General features: G+C 22.6%; 8 protein-coding genes across 8 annotated transcripts in view; 5 read left to right on the top strand and 3 right to left on the bottom strand.

The window, feature by feature from the left end:
- DDB_G0274887 (hypothetical protein) overlaps nt 1–1,172 on the bottom strand; it is a gene marked incomplete at both ends in the record, with an annotated part of 1,380 nt that extends 208 nt beyond the window's left edge. Inside the window, 4 exons of the mRNA XM_639009.1 lie at nt 1–105; nt 288–333; nt 410–726; nt 805–1,172. The exon at nt 1–105 is cut by the window's left edge and continues 208 nt beyond it. Coding sequence (XP_644101.1) covers nt 1–105; nt 288–333; nt 410–726; nt 805–1,172 — 836 coding nt within the window. The remainder of the gene's footprint in view (nt 106–287; nt 334–409; nt 727–804) is intronic.
- Nucleotides 1,173–1,934: 762 nt separating this feature from the next.
- On the top strand, nt 1,935–4,080 carry cdc73 (RNA polymerase II complex component; the record flags this gene model as incomplete). The annotated part of the gene is given in 5 exon segments (XM_639008.2): nt 1,935–2,177; nt 2,326–3,019; nt 3,124–3,292; nt 3,497–3,888; nt 3,979–4,080. Coding segments are annotated over 5 exon segments (1,600 nt in total).
- Nucleotides 4,081–5,424: 1,344 nt separating this feature from the next.
- DDB_G0274675 (hypothetical protein) lies at nt 5,425–6,963 on the top strand (the record flags this gene model as incomplete). Its single annotated transcript, XM_639007.1, has 1 exon — nt 5,425–6,963. The coding sequence occupies one exon, from the start codon at nt 5,425–5,427 to the stop codon at nt 6,961–6,963; it is 1,539 nt and encodes a 512-aa protein (XP_644099.1).
- Nucleotides 6,964–8,688: 1,725 nt separating this feature from the next.
- On the top strand, nt 8,689–10,224 carry DDB_G0274883 (hypothetical protein; the record flags this gene model as incomplete). The annotated part of the gene is made up of 1 exon (XM_639006.1): nt 8,689–10,224. The coding sequence occupies one exon, from the start codon at nt 8,689–8,691 to the stop codon at nt 10,222–10,224; it is 1,536 nt and encodes a 511-aa protein (XP_644098.1).
- Nucleotides 10,225–10,660: 436 nt separating this feature from the next.
- Nucleotides 10,661–12,013, top strand: DDB_G0274881 (hypothetical protein; the record flags this gene model as incomplete). The annotated part of the gene is made up of 1 exon (XM_639005.1): nt 10,661–12,013. The coding sequence occupies one exon, from the start codon at nt 10,661–10,663 to the stop codon at nt 12,011–12,013; it is 1,353 nt and encodes a 450-aa protein (XP_644097.1).
- A 393-nt stretch (nt 12,014–12,406) lies between these two features.
- On the top strand, nt 12,407–13,903 carry DDB_G0274509 (hypothetical protein; the record flags this gene model as incomplete). Its single annotated transcript, XM_639004.1, has 1 exon — nt 12,407–13,903. One exon carries the CDS (start codon nt 12,407–12,409, stop codon nt 13,901–13,903), a length of 1,497 nt encoding a protein of 498 aa, XP_644096.1.
- A 113-nt stretch (nt 13,904–14,016) lies between these two features.
- On the bottom strand, nt 14,017–15,948 carry DDB_G0274511 (peptidase S10 family protein; the record flags this gene model as incomplete). Its single annotated transcript, XM_639003.1, has 5 exons — nt 14,017–14,523; nt 14,610–14,909; nt 15,020–15,297; nt 15,408–15,676; nt 15,800–15,948. The coding sequence occupies 5 exons, from the start codon at nt 15,946–15,948 to the stop codon at nt 14,017–14,019; spliced, it is 1,503 nt and encodes a 500-aa protein (XP_644095.1).
- Nucleotides 15,949–16,190: 242 nt separating this feature from the next.
- DDB_G0274879 (hypothetical protein) lies at nt 16,191–21,710 on the bottom strand (the record flags this gene model as incomplete). Its single annotated transcript, XM_639002.1, has 3 exons — nt 16,191–20,603; nt 20,698–21,553; nt 21,676–21,710. 3 exons carry the CDS (start codon nt 21,708–21,710, stop codon nt 16,191–16,193), a joined length of 5,304 nt encoding a protein of 1,767 aa, XP_644094.1.
- Between the last annotated feature and the right edge of the window lie 851 nt (nt 21,711–22,561).

Below are 22,561 nucleotides of genomic sequence, written 5' to 3'. Positions count from 1 at the left end.
TTTATAGGGGAAACATGTTTATAATAAAACATTGCAAACTCTTTTAAATTAGATGTAGTAGGTTCGTGATTGAAATTATAATATAAATTTGTTGAATTTTCGAAACTATTAAAATAATTATTTGAATTTTAAAAATTAAAAAAAAAAAAAAAAAAAATTAATAACAAATATTATATATATATAAATATAAAAAAAAAAAAAAATTAAAATAATATAGACAGGAAGTGAGATTAAGTGGGTTTAATTTTTTTTTTTTTTTTTTTTTTAAAATAAACATATATAGTTACAATTTAACGTTTGGGAAATATTCTACTCTATATAAATCACATATTTCTTTTAATCAAAGAAAAAATAATATTAATATAAATATTTTTTTTTTTTTTTTTTTTTAATAATTATTAATTTTTACCTTTATAAGTTTGACAATTAATTTTTCCAAAATTAAATTTTTCATTTGATTTTGAGAAATCTGCTGATGGCAATGCATCAAATTCTGACATAAATTTTTCACAATAAATACATCTTGGAATATGAAAATAAATTAACCATGACCCATCATTTACTGATGGGAATGTTTTATCTGTAAGATCGACAACTTTAAGAATAATTGATGCTGGTAATTGTTTAATTTGATCAACACTCTTTTCATAACCTTTATTTATAAATTCATTTAAACTATTTAATGTTTTCTCACCTTTCATATCATAAACTGAATTTCCTTTTATACTAATTTTTTTTTTTTAAAAAAATTATTAATTATTAATTATTATTATTTTCAAAGAATTATAAAATATATATACTTACACTTTAATTGTTGGATATGATCTAATTGAGAATCTTTTACATTGTTTTGGATTTGCAACACAATCTATTTTTGCAACTTTAAGATTTGGGTCTTGTTGTTTTAATTTTGTAGATAATTGGTCATATGTTTTCTTTAAGTTTTTACAATGAAAACACCAAGGTGCATAAAATTCTACCATCCAAGTTTCATTTGGATTTGATGTTGTCAAATCTTCAAAATTTGAATCTGTAAGTATTATAACATCACTATTACTATTATCATTCATATCAACCTCTTCATTATCATTATCTTGACAATTATTTAAATTTATAAATAAAATTGATACTATTAAAAATATTAAAATAATAAATTTAAAATTCTTATTCATTCTTTTTTTTTTTTTTTTTTTTAAAAATAAGTGAATTTAATATAATTTTTTTTTTTTTTTTTTTTTTTTTACAATTTAAACCACTTAACTTGTGATTAAAAAGAAAAATAAAAAAATAAAAAAATAAAAAAAAAAAATAAAAAAAAAATTATTAAAAAAAAAAAAATTATTTGAAAAAAAAAAAAAAAAAAATATGATTATGGTTTTCAATCATTGCCAATTTCCATTGGTTTTGATCAAATTTAAAGTCCAACCCCAACCAAAACCATACTTTTTTTTTTTTTAAAAAAAAGTGATTACAATTTTGTGTTGTTTTGTTTTATTTTTTATTTTTATTTTATTTTATTTTATATGTGTTTGTATTTGTATTTGTATTTGTATTTATTTTATTTTATCTAATTATAGTTAAATGAAAAGATTTACATGATCTTTTTTTTTTTTTTAAATAATCGATTTGAACAAAAAATGAATTCATTTTTTTTTTTATTTTTAATTTTTTTTTTTTTAATTTTTTTTTTTTTTTTTTTTTTTTTTTTAAATTTTTTTTTTTTTTTTTTTTTATTTTTATTTTTATTTTTTTTTTTTCAATTTTCATAAATTAATTTGTTCATTGGAAAGGTGTTCTGAAAGTTGGAATTTATAATTTATCATTTTTTATATATATAAATATATAATAAATTTATATTATAATTACCACTATAATAGTAAAAAAAAAAAAAATAATTATTATTTTTTTTTAAAAATACATAAAATAATAACACCATGGCGGATCCATTGACAATTTTAAGAGGTATACTCTTGGAAGGAGGTACACCAAATATTGAAGGAGATGATTATTCATTAGGTAGATATAAATTCAATAAAAACACACCAACAGCATTCAAAAGTTCAACAGGTTCAAACTATTCATTAGGGTTCAGTTTATTTTTTACATTCAAATCGTACTTTAAATCATGGTGCTTATATTTTAGCTGCATCAAGAAGTAATATTCAAGCTGTAAATTTGTATGTAAATTATATATATATATATATATATATATATAATATATAATATAATATTATAATATTTGTATTTTAACACCTATCATTATTAATTTCATCATCAATAATCATAATCATTATCATTATCATCAATTGAAATAAATAATTTTAGCAATGATAAAAAAGAATTATTAAGTTATTTAGATGGTGGTGAAATTACAGCATCGATTCAATTTGATTCGTTACCAACATCAACACCAACAATGTTGGGTAGTATTTCAACAGCGGATGATACAATAACAATACCAGAGGGACAATCAATTCAACAAATGGATCAAGATTCACAAAAACAATCAGATGAAACAACTTCTTCAACTCAATTACCATTTGGTGGTAGTTTAACTCAAAAAGAACAAGAACAAATCGACCAACAACAACAACAACAACAATCATCGACACAACAACAACAACAAGATTTAGGATTATCAACACAACAACAACCACAACAACCACAACAAGAAGATGATAATAATGATCAATATCAAGATATGGCAATACAAGAATTTGATGAATTTAAATCTGATCAAATTAAAATCGATCCATTATTAATACATGATAGAGAATTAACAGCACAACAACAAAAAGATAAATCTATATTCGCAGAGAAAATAGATACTAAAAAAATTAAAACAGAATCACCACTCACCGTAGATACTTATATCGAACAAGTTAAAACAAAAAGAAAGAATATGGCAACTGATGATAACAGATCTTCATTTATTAAAGCTGATATTGAAGTTACCAAAGCAATAAATAATAGAGAAAAGAAATCTTCTGATAAAGTTTCAGTTTTACAAAGTTCAGTTGTATGTTTTTCCTATTTTATTAAATCATTCATTCATTCATTCATTCATCTTTATTTATCATAATCCTCAAAGTATTCTAATATTTTTTTTATTTTATAATTTAGTCATTTGCAAATATTTTAACAAATTATAAAAAGTTTAAAATTGAAGATGAAGAAGAAAAGAAAAGAAAAAGATCATCATCATCATCATCATCGTCATCATTATTATCATCACCAAATGTTAAATCATCACCAAATGGAAGTCCATCAATTATTCCACATTTAAAAAACAGTAAATATTTAAATGTTTTATTATTATTATTATTATTATTATTATTATTATTATTATTATTATTATTATTATTATTATTATTATTATTATTATTATTATTATTATTATTATTATTATTATTATTATTATTATTATTATTATTAATATTATTATTATAAATTACAATTATTAATTTTTAATTTTTAATTTTTTTTTAAAAAAAAGGAACTCCAATTATTATTGTACCATCATCATTAACAGCAACAATTTCATTATATAATGTTTTAGAATTTTTACAACATAGTTTGTTTAGACCTACATTAGAAAAGAAACAAGAGATGGCATCACAAAATATAATCAAACCACCAATGATTACATTTGATAGAATTACAACTCAAAAAGTTACATATGAAGTTATTGATAATATTAAAAGTTTAAAACCTGAAGATTGGTATAGAGTGGTGGCTGCATTTGTTCAAGGTGAAGCTTGGCAATTTAAAGATTGGAAATGGAGTAATCCTGCTGATTTATTTGCAAATATCAGAGGTTTTTATGTTAAATTTGATGATTCAAATCTACCTGATGTCGTCAAATCTTGGGATGTTAAAGTATTACATGTATGTTAAAATTTAAATTTTTTTTAAAAAAAAAAAAAAAGTAATAATAATTTTATTTTTAATAATATTAATTTATTTTTTTATTTATAGATAAGTAAATCTAAAAGACATTTAGATCACACAGCACAAGTTGAATTCTGGAATGCATTTGACGATTTTACAAATGCAAAGAAATCTTACCTTAATCATTGATCATATTTATTATTTGTAAGAATTGGAAATAAAAATAAAAAAATAAAAAATAAAAAAAAAAAATTAAAAAAAAAAAAATTAAATCTAGATAATAAAAATAATAGTAATAGTAATAATAATAATAATAATAATAATAATAATAATAATAATAATAATAATAATAATAATAATAATAATAATAATAATAATAATAATAATAATAATAATAATAATAATAATAATAATAATAATAATAATAATAATAATAATAATAATAATAACAATAATAATAATAATAATAATAATAATAATAATAATAATAATAATAATTATAATAATAATTGAATGTTTAAAACTTTCCTTCAAATTTAAATATTTTCTTGAAAAATTAAAAAAGTTGTTTATATTTTTTAAGATTTTACTAAAATTATTTTTATTCTTTTTTTTATAGTATGACATTGGATGGATTTATTTTTATTTTTTTAATTTTTTTTTTTTTTTTTTTTTTTTGATTAATCGAGAAGATTGAAGGAAGAAGAAATAATATTATGATCATTAAAATAAATTTAATTTGTCATTTATAATAATAATCTTATTTTTATTTTTTTTTTATTTTTTTTTATTTTTTTTTTATTTTTTAATTAAATTGGTGGTATTAATATTATTATTGATTCTTTATTAATAAATTGAGTTAGTGTTATTTCTTGTTATTTTTAATTTTTGAAAATGTTGTCAAATTATTTTTTGCGGTGTTCAATTATAAAAAAAAAAATAAATAAAACAAAAATAATATAATTATTTAATGATTTCCAAACTACCAATTGGAGAGGTATAGTTAAAATAATTCAAATTACAAACTTATTATCAAAAATTTATTTTACACAAATTATTTAACCCACATAGTGGTAAGTTTTATTTTTCTTATTTTTTTTTTATTTTCTTTTTTATTTTTTTTTATTTTTTTTTATTTTTTTATTTTTTTAAACAAAAAACCAGTAGTATATCTATCATATATAATTGTAAAACAAAAAATTTAATTTATTTTTTAATTTGATATGTCACATATCTTGATTTTTGTTTTTGTTTAATTATTTTCAGTTTTTTATTTCTATATATATCTCATTAATTGGGCTTATTATTTTATAAAAAAAATAATTACATCCACTTAAAATCTTCAAACATTCACACTCACACTACTATTTTATTAATTTAAATCATTTTTTTTTTTTTTTTTTTTTTAATTATTTTTATTTTTTATTTAAACAATTTTTTTTTTTTTTTTATTTTATAAATTGTAATTCTATTATTTTTTATTTTTAAAAATCTATAGATTAATTAACCTAAAAAAAAAATATTACAATAATCATGATTTTTAAAATTAAAATTATTTTATTTATATTTTTATTAATTTTAAATTATCTAATAGATTTTAATAATGGAACAATTATAAAAGAAGATGGTGATTATTTATTTGGATTATTATCAGATATTGTTTATATGCCAAAATCAACAAATACCAATAGTGAACAATATAAATACATTTCATTAAATGGAGAATGTATGGAGTGGAAAATAATATTAGATCATAGTAGAATTATGATATTTCAATCGAAATTTAGTAATAATTTAATAGTTTCTTTTAGAGGTACACAAGGATTTTCAGATATTATTACAGATATTAAAATTGTACCAACAACATGTAATATTACAAGTGGATGTGGTAAACTTCATTATGGATTTCAACAAGAGTATTACGAAACTTATGATATCCTCTTATCAATTATTAAATCACTAGATCAACCATATGATATCTATTTCACCGGTCATTCACTAGGCGGTGCATTGGCATTGATTGCCGCCTATGATTATACAGTGAATCAAAGACAAAAACAAAAATACATTAAATCAATCCACTGTGTTACTTTTGGTCAACCGGCTGTGGGCGATGAGCAGTTTTCCAACAGTTTGATGTTTTACTCCCAAAGATTCCAATACCGTCGTTATGTAAATTATAATAGTAAAACGGCCATACTCGGTCTATCACCTCAAGAAGATCCCATCCCAAATTCAATATTCTCACACCCAACCAATGCCATCATGTTGGACTGCTTAAAAACCAGGTGTCCAATGGTACCACTGGGTTTACATTTCATGGATTTATATTTGGGTAATGTTTTTAATCAACATTATTCGGAATGTAGTTCAAATTGTAAATTTGAAGAATCCAATGCAAATATTTATAAATATCAGTCCTACAAATGTCCAATAAATAAGGAGTCTTTAATCAAGGGATCATTCAATCCACAAGGTATCATGCCTGATAAATATTCTGTGTGTCTATTCACTTCAGCTCAAGATTTCGATCAATATGAATATAAACAATCAACTGATTGTAATTTGAAATCAGGTACAAATTCAAATGCAACTTCAATTATAATTAAAAAAACATCAAATAGAACTATGTTTGAAAAAAAGGTATTACAAGGCAAAGAGTTATATGTGGTTGTTGAAAATCGTAATAATTTATTCGCAACTTCGTCATTCTCTTATAATATCACATTTACAAATTCAATTACTGCACCTTCACCACCAACAAATTTATCTTGTACTGTGTCATCTTTAAAAAATGATACAATTGGTATTATGGTCTCTTTTAACTATCACCAATTACCACAACACATTTATAGTTTATATAATTTAATTATATATAGGGTTTATTTAAGTGAAATTGGTAAAGAATGGTCAAAGTTTGAATTCATTGAATCTGCAACAACTAAATTTGTTTCAAAATTTTTAAACATTCCGATGAATGGAATTTATAGTATTGTTGTTACTGCTGACAATGGAGCTGAATCACATGCTTCTAATTTTGCTTACATTTTTGGTAATTCAACATTAATTTAAATTATTTTAAATATATAAATATAAAAAATTAAAAAAAATTATTTAATCTGAAAAAAAAAAAATAGATTTATTATTTTTATTATCACCCCCACCACAAACCAAATTTTTTTTTTTTTTTTTTTTTTTTTTTTCAATTAATGTTTGGGAAAATAAAATTAAAAAAAACAAATAAAATAATCAAGATTTAATTCTTATATTCTATTGATTAATATCTATTTAGTTTAAATTTTTTTATTCTATCCACTCATGAAAATAAGAAATTAGTTTTTTTATATATTAATAAAATAATTGGAAAAATAGTGAATAAATTAAAATTTTAAAGAATATTTTTTGTATTTGAAATAGAAAAAAACTCTTATATTTTGTTATTTTTATTATTTTTTAATTTTACAATTTTTTGCTGGCAAACTAATATTATTGTATGAGGTTTATTATTATTATTATTTTTTTTTGATTAATTAAACAATTTATTTGTGAGATTTAGATTTAAGGTTTTGAGTATTTTTTTTATTTTTAAATTAATAAAAAATTTAGTAGCACTTTTTTTTTTTATTAATTAAAAATTTAATAGCACTTTTTTTTTTAATTAATTAAAAATTTAGTAGCACTTTTTTTTTTTTTTTTAATTAAAAATTAATAAAACATTTTTTATTTTTTTTTTTTTTTGTCCAAAAAAAATAAAAAAAATTTTATTTATATATAATTATATTGTAATATATAATAAATTTTAAAAATAACAAAAGTAAAATAAAATAAAATAAAATAAAATAGGATAAAGTTATTAATAAATTATAATAATTAAATATAATATAATAATGGGTAAAATTTCAAAAATATAAAAAAATAAAAAATTAAAAAAAAAAAGAAAATAATTAAAAAAAAAAAATAAAAAAAAAAAGGAATCAATATGACTCAAAACTATTGGTACTCAAGATATTGATAAAATTATACCTGATTAAGGAAAATGGAAAATATACATATGTTCCAATTAAATGTGAACATATTTTTATGGTAAAATTAAAAAAAGAAAATTAAAAATAAAAGGATGATAAGGTTGGTCGGATAAAAAAAATTTCACCATTAAAGTGGTAAAAAGTGAAAAAAAATGGTCCATCCAGACATAATAATTTCGGAATTAAAGTGGTAAAAAGTGATTCTATGAGGACTGGTCAGTAGTTACCTCTTTTTTTTTTACTTTTTTTTTTATTTCCCTATACAACTCCCTTAAATTTTTTTAAAATTTATTTTTATTTTTTTTTTTTTTAATTTTTTTTTTTTTTAGTAACAAAACCCTATTTGTATAAAATTTTATTTTATTTTTTTATTTCTGTTTTTCATTTTTCATTTTTTTTTTTTTTTTTTTTTTTGTGGATGTGTGTAAAATTTTGATATAGTAATTATTTTAAAATTTATTAGATTCATAGAGATTAAATAAATGATAAATAAGTAGTAATTACCATATTAAATTTTTTTTTTTTTTTTTTTTTTTTTTTTTAAAAAATTCATGTAAGCTATCATATTAATATATTAAAAATTTAAAATAAAAAAGAAAAATTTAGAAATTACAATTGTACCTATTTACATAAAACAAAAAAAGAATAATTCGTATTGAAAAAAATGTTTCTTTTTTTTTTTTTTTTTTTTTTTCAAATAGAATAAAATATTTTTTATTAATTACCAATTATAATTTTTAATAATATTCTATTAATAATTGTTTTTTTTAAAATGTTAAATTTTAAAATAACTTTATTATTATTTATAAATTTAATTATACTTGCAATTATAAATTGTTCAATAATTAAAAAAGAAGGTGATTTTTTATTTGCATATTTTTCAGATACAGTTTATGGACCGATAACAGGAAATGAATATTTACAATTGAATGAGAAATGTATGGAATGGGAAATTATAATTGATAGTAGTGGAATGGATATTTGGAAATCAAAATTTAGTAATACTGTTGTGGTTTCATTCAAAGGTACAAGCAGTATTGAAGATATAAAAGCTGATTTAGATATCAAATATTCAAATTGTAATTTAATAGTAAATAATGATTTATGGGGTGGTGGTGGTAGTGGTAGAGGTGGCGGTTGTGGAAAGATTCGTAATGGATTTCAAGAGAAATATAATGAAATTAGTTTATTACTTTTATCAACAATTAAAAAATTAGATCAACAATATGATATTTATTTCACTGGTCATTCATTAGGTGGTTCAACTGCATTATTAGCATCATTGGATTATGTTACAAATCATAAAGATCTCAATATAATTCATTCTATTAATTGTATAACTTTTGGACAACCTTCAATTGGTGATTTTGAATTTAATAAATTTGCAAATTTAAAATTAGATAAATTTCAGTATCGTCGTTATATTAATATTAATAATATTGCACAATTAAATAATAATAAAACCATTGAAGATCCAGTAGTGAATTTCTTATCGGTACCACATCCAAATAATAGTCCAATTCTATTAGATTGTAATAATGATTGTCCAAATTACTCTTTAGGTTTACATTTCTTGGATCTTTATAAAGATAAACTTTATAATGATAAATATTCAAAATGTAATTCAAATTGTAATTTTTTATTCCAAAATCCAAAAATTACAAAAAAACAAGTTTATCATTGTCCATCATCTTCAGAATCGACAATTAAAGGTCACTTTTATCCAGGTTCTGGTTTTTTCACTGATAAATATTCAGTTTGTATTTTTACAAATAAAGATGATTTTAATAAATATGAATATAGTCAAAATAATATTTGTGGTGGTAAATCTAATATTTTAATTGATAAAACAACAAATGCAATGGAGTTTGAAATGACTGTTTCTGGTTCTGATTTATTTATAATTGTAGAGAATCATAATTTATTCTTTTCAACTTCAACTCTTGCTTTCAATATTTCATTCATTAGTACAATTCAAGTACCACAACCACCAAATAATTTAACATGTAAAATAATTTCAACAAATGAAAATTCAATGGATATTTCAGTTTCATTCAAATCAAATAATACTATTTCATTAATTCAACCAACAATGAAATATAATATTTATTTAAGTGAAATTGGAAAAGATTGGATTAAATATGAATTTGTTGAACCATTATCAAAAATAGAATTAAATGAAATTATAAAAAATCTTAAAAAAGATGGTCTTTATAGTATTGTATCTACAAGTGATAATGGAATAGAATCCAAAACTTCTAATTATTGTTTTGTTAATGGATTAGATAATAAAAATAAAATAATTTGAAATTTATAATAAATAATTATTAAATCTGTTATTTTATTTTTATTTATTTTTTAATTTTTTAAAAAAAAAAAAAAAAAAAAAAAAAAGAAAAAAAGACTTTTTTTTTTATAAACGTGGAATAAAAATAATTATTTTTAAATGTTCAGAAAAAAAAAAAAAATAAAAATAATTATTTAAAAAAAATAAAAAAAAAAAAATTATATAATTATTTAAATTAAAAATGTTTTTTAAAATAAAATTTTTAATAATTATATTATTTAAATTAATTTTTATAAATTTAATTTTATCTTCAAAAATAAATAAAGATGGAGATCATATATTTGCTTACTTTTCAAATTTAGTATATAAAACAAATAATAAAGAATTTTCAAAATTTGAATTAATAAAAATTAATGGTGAATGTGAAGAATGGGAAATAATTGTAAATGAAAATAAAATGATGATTTTTAAATCAAAATATACGAATAACTTGGTTATTTCAATTCAAGGAACTCATTATTTTAAAGATTTTGCATCTGATATTGATTTAAAATTAATTTCTTGTTTTTTATTAAAACCATGGAATATTGAATGTGGTAAAATTCATTTTGGTTTTCAAGATCAATTTTATTTTAATCAAAATACAATGTTATCAATAATAAAATCATTAGACCAACCATATGATATTTATTTTACTGGTCATTCGGCTGGTGGTGCTGTTGCATTATTAGCTTCAGTATATTATTCTTATCAAAATGATTTAAAAAACATTGAATCTATTAATTGTATAACATTTGGTCAGCCTGCAGTAGGAGATGAACAATTTAATAAATTGTTTTTATCATCAATTAAAAAAATAAATTATAGAAGATACGTTAATATTAATAATCATAAACATCGTTCATCTGATTTTAAAAAGTATCATGAAGATCCTGTTGTTGAAATAATGTCAATATTTAATGTTTATCATCCAAAGGTCGCAGATGAATCAATAATTGTTTTAAATTGTAAAAAACACAGTTGTCCCAATTTTCCATTGGGTTTACATTCATCAGATCTTTACCTATTAAATACATTTAATCCAAATTATTCACAATGTAATACTAATTGTAAATTTGTTGAAAAGAATGCAAAATTTTCAAAATTTAAAGAATATCATTGTATGGTTAAAAATGAATGTATTTTCAATGGTGAATTTAATCCAAAAGGTATTCTACCTGATAAATACTCTGTATGTTTATTTACATCAAGGAATCAATTTAAACACTATGATTTTACATTATTTAGTAGTTGTAATTTAAATTACTATAAAGATTATAAACAACCAATAACAATGGTAGATAAGACAGAACATTTTAGATCAGTTTCAAAAAGAATTAAAAATTTAAATGAAATTATTGTTGTAGTTGAAAACCATAACTCAATTTTAGGGACATCCTCATTTTCTTATAATATTTCAATAAAGAGCCCATATCAAACTCCAAATCCACCAACAAATTTAACAGCTGATATTTTAGAAATAAAAAACGATCTTATTAAATTACAAGTTAATTTTAGTATCAATGATTTAGATCATAATAATAATAACAACAATTTTAATAATACAATATATAATATATTCATTAGTAATATTGGGCAAAACTGGAAAAAATATAAAGAGACAATTATTCGACCACACCAAAATAATAATTACTTTTCAAAAACTATAGATGATATCCCAAAAGGAGCATATAGTATAGTTGTTTTTTCAGAATATAATGATATCCAATCTTCACCCTCCAATATTGCATTTATAAATACTCTGAAATAAATTATAATTATAAAGAAAAAAATGATTTAACAACTAATCTGAATCATTAATTTTTAAATAAATAAAATAATAGATAATTTAGTAAATTACTAAAAATCTTTTAATTAAATTTTCTAAAAACACCACTTAAAAGATTACTTAATATTAATAAATTAAATGATGAAATTTTTATTTTTTTATTTTCATTAATTATTATTTTTAATTAAAAAAGAAATGTAATTAAGATCTAAATTTAGATTTTCTGATTTAAAATTTTGTATAATTAATATTGATAGGGATATTTACAGAGAATTTTATTTAATTTTTATTTTTAATTAATATATAAACACACACAACCACACAAAATATAAAATTAAAAAAAAACCCAAGTGTTATTTTAATTGTCAATAAACAATGTTTTTTAAAACAATAGTTTTTATATTGATAATAAATTTATTAATAAATCTTAAAAGATCAAATAGTTCAATAATTGGTAAAAATGGAGATTATATTTTTGCATACTTTTCAGATTTAATATATGATCCATTAGCAGTTAAACAAAATCAATTTATTTCTTTAGGTGATAAAAACAATTGTTTGGAATGGGAGGTTGTATTGGATAATTCTAAGATTTTAGCATATAAATCATCCATTACCAATAATTTAATAATTTCATTTAAAGAATACAATTCAATTAATATCGAAGATAATGCCCATTATTTCAAAGTTGATTGTTATATTGATCCAAAAGGATGTGGTGAAGTTCGTAATGGTTTTCAAGGTGAATATTATGATTTATATATTCAATTATATAGCATTATTGATTCATGTGAGAAACCCTATGATATCTATTTTACTGGTCATTCAGTTGGCGGTGTAATTGCATTTTTTGCAACTTTAGATATCTCAATTCAACGTTTTAATGAAAAATATATAAAATCAATTACATGTGTAACATTTGGCCAACCTGCAATTGGTGATGATAAATTTTTAGATTATGTTAAACAAAACATAAATAAATTTACCTACCGTAGATATGTAAATTCATATTATAATGATACTATTAGAATAACAGACCCATACGTTTCAAATACAATTTTTAAACATTCAATTAACAATACAATTTATTTGAAAAATAATATTGAAAAAATTAAATCAATAAACCAATTACACTTTTTAGACTCATATTTAGAATTTTTAAGAAATGATGATTATTCACCTTGTAATAATTATTGTAATTTTAAAAAAGATAATGGTTTTAATAATAATAATTTTAATCAATATCATCAATATTCTTGTGATGTTAAGGGTAATACGGAAATTACAATGTCAATAAATCCAATAGCTAATAGAGTTATGCCATTCACCTATTCAATATGTTTATTAGAATCAAGAAAAGCTTATAATTATTATAAATATAGTTCAATGAGAAGTTGTAATATTAGATATGGTCAAAGTTTAACCACTATTATTGATAGATCAAATGATAATAGGCAATTAAGAATGACAGCAAATGGTAAACATGTTTATATTATTGTTGAAAACCATAATCTTGATTATGGAAATTACTCCTTAACTTATAATTTATCATTTACCAATCAACTTGAACAATTATTACCACCTCAAATTATCAATTGTACAATTGAAAAACAATATTATTTTAATATGGATGTATCAATCACTTTTAAATCAAATTCCTTTAAAAGTGAAAAAAGTAATCAAAAAATCAAATACTTTGTTTATATCAGTAGATCAGATAATACATGGTTAAGATATAAAATTAAACGATCAATTAATTCAGAATTCATAACAAAAATGTTTAATATACCTTATGGAAAATATAGTATTGTTGTTACAAGTTATAATGGTATAGAATCAAAGCCATCAAATATTGGATTTGTTGAATTATAATGAAACAAAATAAAAAAAAAAAAATAAAAATAAATAAATTAAAGACATATATTAAGTTTACCAATACATTATAATAAAAACAATTTTATTTTTTAATTTTAATTTAATTTAATTTAACCTGATGGAAAAGGTTCATTGTTAATAAATCTATCTATCATATCAAAAGCACGTGCAGGTTGATCCAAAGGTACCATATGACCTGCTTGACGTACAACAACTTGAGTGAAACTATTCCATTGTCTAACAAAACCGGCTACATCAACATTATCTGATGGAATTTTCCAAATGATTTTTGGTGATTCTAAGAATGGTTGAATTCCTTCCCATTCAATAGTACGAATCATTGTTTCTGTGAGAGATGGACCAACAATGAAATCAAATTGACCATTGTATAAAATAACTTTAATATTATCTAAAATGGTTGGGAATAATTGTTTAACTGATTTTGGAATATCTTGTTCTAAATGAATGTAAACATCATTATTATTTTGAAAATAATTATTACCAACATGAATCATTGCACGAATTGAAGATTGATTTAAAAATGCTGTAAAATCACCACCATATGTTGGTTCAACAGTTTTACGAATATCATAATAATCTGATTCACCTGTAATATTCTTATTTTAAAAAAAAAAAAAAGAAAAAAAAAAAACTAATTAATCATTTATATAAGAATAGGAAATAAAAAAAACTATATATTTACTTGGAAATAATCTGGTGGACCATTAATTAAATCAGTGAATAAATCGTTTGCAACTGACCATTGTTCTTGATTAATTGCTTCAACAATTTTATCTTGATATTCAAACATAACTTCTTGTTGTTGGAGATCAGCTAAACCAGTATAGAATGCAAGGTTTGCATATTGAGTTACTTGGGTAATTGGATCACATAAACCGTCACCAATTGCAATACCTTTAAGATTAATATTTGGATTATTTGAGTTTTGGTTTTGTTGGATAATGTGATATGAAAATGCTGGAATGTATTTTCCGGCATAACTCTAAATAATTATTATTTATTATTTATTATTTATTATTTATTATTTATTATTATTTTATAAAATTAGTATTAAAATTGAATTAAAATGTTAAATATTTGATTTGTACTTACTTCACCAGTTATATATAATTCATTTGTGTAATATTCTGGATAAAGTTTATAAAATTGTTGTAAAAAGGTGTATAAATTTGTTGCAATTTCATCTTCATTATTTGAATAACCCTCTTGAGAGTCAGTAAATGAAAAACCAGTACCAACTGGATTATCAATATATAACATTGCAAATTCTGAATTCCATGTAATTTCTCTTTGTACTAAAGTGAAATTATCAAGGAGTTCATATGGACCTGTTTCAACAAAAAGTGAAAAAGTTGATGCACCACCTGGACCTATTTTATATTTTTTTTTTTTTTATATAAATAAATATAAATAAATAATATTAATATACATTTTAAATTGTTTTTAAAATAAAAATAAAAATAAAAATAAAAATACTTACCACCTTGTAAAAAGATAACTAAGGGTGAGTTTTTATCACCATTTTGAGATTCTAAAAACCAAAAGAAAGTATTACTATTATAAGTTTCATTTACAGTGATGAAACCAGTGAATGTAAAGAAATCTTCTGTATCTCTGAGGTTAGAGTCAATCTCTAATAATTTATCACATGATTGAAAAGGTGCACCAATATCAACACAAGATTTCTGTTTTGCGGTTTTGTGGTCATCTAAATAGTTTGATAAGAATAATGCTTCACCTGCATCTGAACTATATATAAATTTTTAATTGTTTTGTTAGTTTCTTAACTTTTACATTTAAAATTAAAAAAATTAAAAAAAAAAAAAAAAAAAAAAAAAAAAAAAAAAATAGTAATAAAAATTGAGGACTTACTCTGAATCATATTCAATATAGTCAGGGATTGGTTCAAATTTTAAATTATTTGCAAAGAATGGACTAATTTTAATTTCTTGAGATAAATTAACTTTAATTGTAATTATAACAATTAAAATTGTTAAAAGAAAAGAAAGTGAAACCTTCATTGTTTTTGATTTTTTAATTTGAATTTTAAAAAAAAAAGTAAAAAAAAAAAAAAAGTTATGGAATTGGTCTACACAAAAAAAAAAAAAAAAAAAATCTAAAAAAATAAAAAAAATAAAAATAAAAATAAAAAAAATAAAAATAAAAAAAATAAAAATAAAAAATCTGAAAATAAAAAAAAAAATAAAAAAAAAAGTGATTATTTTTGAATAAGAGATGAATGATTTTATACATTATTTATAATTTATTTATCCAATGTAACTCTTTGGGCCAATGTTGAATTACTTAAATTTGAAGGATAAAGAGCAGGTGATAAAGGAGCGTTTGGTGGGAAAACTGAATTCATTGATTGAGGAGATAAAATTGGTGAACCAGGAGCAGAGGAACTATTGCCATCTGGTGTTGAAACTTTTAATAAATTTTTATTCTTTGTAAGATGATCACTATCATAATTATTACTAAGGTTATTTGGATTTGGTAATGGTGGTAGTGATGATTTTTTATCGCCGCTATTATTATAAATACTACCACTTGAATTTAAACTATTACCACCTAAATTAGTACCAGCTGTCAATTGTTGTACTTTTTGTACTTGTTGTTGTAATTGTTGTACTTGTTGTTGTTGTTGTTGTTGTTGTTGATTTTTAAAATCTCTTAAATGTACAGGATTTGGTGATGAATAACTAATATTTAAATTATTAAAAGAATTTGAAAAGTTTATATGTGGTAGAGTGGAATTATTTGGATTGATTGAATTTTGATCGATTCTATGTTTAATCCAAGGTAAATCTAAACAATGGAAATAATCATTACCATCCAATTGTTCCATCATTCTAAGGTAACATGGATCAGATTCAAAGTTATAACCAATTAAACCACATTCATCTTCCCATAGAGTTGTAATGAATGAACGTAACAAAGAAGATGGTACAAATGGTTGAATTTCACTACCAACACCATGCTTTGGAATACGTGGAGTCAATAGAACGGTTAAACAAACATTATTTGATTTTGGATTTCTTAAAGAGGTTGGTGGTTGATAATATTCGAAATCCAATAAACGGAAACCTTTATTGAAAAGGAAAACATGACTCAATGAAGAGTCTGATTCACCCGATTGTGGTAAGAACATAACTTCCAAGAAAATTGCATTACAACCGGCTATATGACCTTTTTGTTTTGCATTTTGATCGAGAATTGTGAGAGTACGTAAAATTAAGTCAGTACCAATACCTTTACCGGACCAACGTTGATTTACAACCAAGTAAGTGACCAATGCTGTATTTGTCTCTGGATAATATTCGAAAACCAAACCACCAATGATATATTTATGACCTTTACCTTTATGTTCACCTGGCAAACCCAATGTTAATAGGACATGAAGATCGCAAATATTAGGATCATCACGACCCTCGGTTGAGAGAGCTTTATGCCAATTCTCTAATGGTTCTAATTCATCGGAAGTACCAAACTGAGTGATCATATACTTTTTATAGAAAGCATCCAATAACTCTTGATCATAATCTTCCCAAAGGTCAACTATCATCCAATCTTTACCATCACCCCATGGTAAATCCAATAGTGGTACACGTTCTCTAATCTCCAATTGATCCAATGACATTGTGAAATCGATATCTTGACTTGGTCTAACAGAGAGACGTGAATTACGGAATGCATTCTCCCATTGTGAAGAGATGAAATTCTTTAATAAAACATTTGGTAGATAGTATTGTTTCTTGCCATTGACATCTTGATAGGGAATATGAGGAGTTAAATAAACTGTCAATAAGAGTACACCACGTAATTTTTCAAAACCTTGAAAAAGTGGTGGCATAATATATTCGAAATCGATCATTCTGAAACCCATTTTATAATAGATAGTATGTCTCATACGTGGATCCATAACATCTTGTTGTACGGTTACTTTTTCAGCAGAATTGGTTTCCAAGAAAATACAGTTACAACCAGCCAATTGACCACGAGTTTTTGCATGTTTATCCAATAGTTCCACTGCACGTTCAACCAAAATACCAGCCAAACCTTGACCTCTTGAAGAACGATGTACCACCAAATAGGAAAGTAAACCACAATTGGTATTTGAAAAATATTCGAAAATAATACCAGCACCAATGGTTGGTTGTAAATCGGATGAATCGGTTGGCCATCTCAATGCCAATAAAACATGAACCTCTGATAAATGTGGATTGAATGATTCTCTTCTCTCTTCAGAGAGAGCACTAATGAAATTTGATAATGGTTCCAATTCATTTTTCACTGGGAAATTTGGTAACATCAACTCATTGTAAAAACGTACCATAAGATCCTCATCATAATCGTCTCTAAGATCAACCAATGTCCATGGTTTACTTGCACCCCATGGTAAATCTAACAATGGTATTTTTTCACGATACTCAAACTGTTCGACCATTCTAACATAATCTGAATCTCTTTGTGGTTGTTTAATGATTTTCTTGGTTGCAATTGCATTCTTCCAAAGGACGGTGATAAAATTCTTTAAAACGCTACTTGGTAAATAATATTTGCCCTCCTCCAATGGCATCTTTGGAATATGTTCGGTAAGATAAACTGTGAGAAGGAAATGTTTTAACTTTGGATAAGTCAAAGCTAATGGTGGTGCAACATATTCGAAATCTATCAATCTAAATCCAATTTGATGATAGATGGAATGTCTCATACGTGGATCGACTACATCTTGTTTCAAAGTTACCTTTTCACCACTGTAAACCTCCAAAAAGATTGCATTACAACCTGGAAGGAAACCTTGACTCTTTGCATTTTGATTTAGGATTTCAATTGCTGTTTCCACGAGGATTCTATCCAAACCTTTACCTTTAAATGTTTTTTGAACGATTAAATAAGTTAATAGACCACAATTATTTGCAGAGAAATATTCAAAGATGATAACACCCTCAATGATTGGTTGTGAACTATTATCGCTCCATCTAAGTGCCAATAGTATATGAAGATCGGAAATGTTTGGATCATCACGATTCTCTGAAGTAAATGCTTGTAACCAATTATCCAATGGTTCCAATTCGTGTTTATTTGAAAAGTTTGGTATCATAATCTCTTTGTATAGACGTTCCAATAACTCTTGATCATAATCTTCCCATAGATCAACCAATGTCCATGGTTTACCTGCATCCCATGGTAAATCCGATAATGAAATACGTTCACGTAATTCTATTTGTTCAATCATACGTTGATATTCCAAGTAGGTATTTGGTGAATTCTTAATTTGTTCTGAACCAAAAGCATTATTCCATTGAAGTTCAACAAATAATTTCAATAGATTTGATGGAATGAATGGACGATCACCTTTTTCATTTGATTTTGGGATCAATGGTGTAATGAATAAACCTAACATCATTTTCTTTGGTGCTGAATGAAAATCCAATGGTGGTATATAGAAATCAAAGTCTAAAAGTTTGAATCCCATTTTATATAATACCATATGATGTTGACAAATATCAACAACATCTGGACTAACTGGTGAAGTTGGGGCATTTTTAATATGAATGAAAATTGCATTACAACCTGCCAAATTACCACGTTCTCTTGCATTGGTATCAAGGATATCTACGGCACTATCCACTAATAAACTATCCAAACCATCATTCAATGATGTTCTATTCTTTTTTTGTAAAATTAAATGAGTGAGTATTCCACAATTTTGTTCGGTATGATATTCGAAAACACAAAGACCATCGATGATTGGCGATGATGAATTGCCATCCTTATGGAAATCAGTTGGCCAACGTACTGCTAAAAGGACATGAACATCTGGTAGATAGGATGAATCATCACCCTCGGGAGACATTGCCCTTAAAACGTTACCAAGTGAAGGAATTTCACTATGTTTCACACTTGGTACCATGACTTCTCTATAACAACGTTCCAATAATTCTTCATCATAATCCTCATAGAGGTCAACTAATGTCCATGGTTTACCTGCACCCCATGGTAAATCTAACAATGGTATCTTTTCACGTAATTCGATTTGTTCCAATGCTCTTCCATATTCTGGATCTTCATCTGGTTTTCTATTAACTTTTTCTGTCAAATAAGATGTATCCCAAAGGTCATATACGAAATTCTTTAATAATACTGATGGTAAATAATATTTATCACCATCTAAACTACTTTGTGATGGTATATGTGGCGAAAGATAAACTGTCAATAGGAGATTATTTGATTTACCTAATCTCTTTAATGGTAGTTTTGTATAATCAAAATCTACTAATCTAAATCCAATCTTATGTAAAATTGAATGTTGTTGTCTTGGATCAATTTTATTAATATCTTGATGACTACTTCCACCACTTGTAGATACACATAAAGTATTATTATTACTATTATTATTATTATTATTATTATTATTATTATTATTATTATTATTATTATTATTATTATTATTATTATTATTATTATTATTATTATTATTATTATTACTACTACTACCACTAGAATTAGTACTAGTACTAGTACTGGTGCTGGTACTGGTACTGGTACCAGCTGGATTTGATGCTGATTTAGTTTCAAAGAAAATTGCATTACAACCTGCTAAATGACCATGAGAATGTGCATTCTTATCTAAAATTTCAATTGCTCTTTTAACTAATAATCCTTCTAATCCCTAAAAATAATAGTAATAAATTAAAAAAAAATTTAATATTTATTTTAAAAAAAAAAAAAAAAACAACAAAAAAATTATTTAAATTTTTACTTACCATATTTCTAAATTTTTTTTGAATAATCATATGTAAAAATAAACCACAATTAATATTTGAATAATATTCAAAAATTACACCAGCAATAATTTGAGTACGATTATTTAAAATCTGTGGTGGTGTTACTTTACCTAGAGTACTAACAATTGTTGAAGATGGTGATGATGAAATGTTTGTGCTTGTATTGATGAATGGAATTGGTGTTGGACTAATTACAGCTGATGATGATGTTGAATTTGAATCAATACTACTCATAGTTGAAGAAGATGATGATGACAATTCCAAGTCATCTGAAATTGGTGATTTTGGTGTTGTTGTTGTTGTTGTTGGAATTGCTGGGGTTGCTGTTGTTGTTGGAGTTGTTGGAGTTGTTGGAGTTGCAACTGGTATAGCTGTTGGTATCAATGTACTACTTGTTGATGAGGTTAATTTAGTTGGTATATTAATACTATTTGATGTTGTAACTATAATTGGTGTAGTAGGGGTTGTATTTGTTGTACTATTGCCACTACTACCGCTACCACCAGTATTAAATGTATTTGTATTGCTATCACCTGTGGAAGTATTTCTTGGTGAGGTATTTGTAGTTGTAAATGCCTCTGTTGAATTTTTAATTGTTTCCAAATCACTTGCTTTAAAAGCTAATAATATGTGTAAATCTGGAATATCAGGATTATTATGAGCCTCTGGTGACATTGCTTTATTCCAATCGTTCAATGGCTGAATATCTGAAGTGTTAAAAGTTGTTTTAACTAATTCATTCCAAAATCTCTCTAAAAGATTTTGATCATATTTATCCCATAGATCTACAAATGCCCATTCTTCTTCATCTACGAAATCGGCTTGATTTTCTGCCCTATTTAAATAATAAAATAAATAAATTTTGGTGAGAAGAAAAAAAAAGATTAATATGAGTTTTTATTATTTTACTTATTTATTTTTTTTTTTTTTTTTTTTTTTAACATGAAATATACTTACTTATTATTATTATTATTATTTGGTGTGCTTGACATTTTTTTATTTTTTTTTTTTTATTTATAATCTTGGTGTTATAATTAGTTTATTTTTCTTTTGGTGGAAATGAAAATTATTTGTAATAATTGTGTGTGTATGAAGTTGTTGAAAATTATAATTAATTCTATTAGTAGTAATCATTAAGGTGGTGAACTTTATTTGTTTGACTTTGAAAATATTTTTTAATGATTTATTTTTTTTTTTTTTTTTCTTTATTGATTTTTTTTTTTTTTTTTTTTTTGTTTTCTTTTTTTTCTTTTTTTTCTTTTTTTTTTATTTCTTTTTATTTCTTTTTATTTCTTTTTTGAGCTTTATAGTGATAATTGATGAAAAAATAAAATAAAAAATAAAAAATGTTTTTGCTTTTGTTTTATTTTGTTTTTTGTTTTTTTTTTTTATTTTTTATTTTTTATTTTTTTTTTTTTATTTTTTTATTTTTTATTTTTCTTTTTCAATTTACAACAAATTAGAGTGGTGTGTGATTTATAAACATATGAATAAAAGACACTTGGTTTTTTTTTTATTTTATTTTTTTCTTTGATATAAAATAAACTCAAAAAAAAAAAAAAAAATAATAATATTATTTATAAAAGACAGTCAAAAAAAAGTTTTATTTTTTATTTATTTTTTTTTATTTTTTTATTTTTTTTTTTATTTTTTTTTCTTGTTGTATTTTTTTTATTTATCTATTAGTTGAATGAGTTGTTTTTATTTTATTTTATTTTATTTTATTTATTTTAATTAATTCCTTGTTATTTATTTATTATTTGTTTGTTATTTTTTTTTTATTTTTTTTTTAATCTGCGAAACCAGAGTATGAAGATATTATATGATTTATAAAAATCTTTTC

Source organism: Dictyostelium discoideum (genome assembly GCF_000004695.1).
Source record: "Dictyostelium discoideum AX4 chromosome 2 chromosome, whole genome shotgun sequence".
Classification (NCBI taxonomy): Eukaryota; Evosea; class Eumycetozoa; order Dictyosteliales; family Dictyosteliaceae; genus Dictyostelium; species Dictyostelium discoideum.
This window is presented reverse-complemented; position numbering and strand designations above follow the sequence as displayed.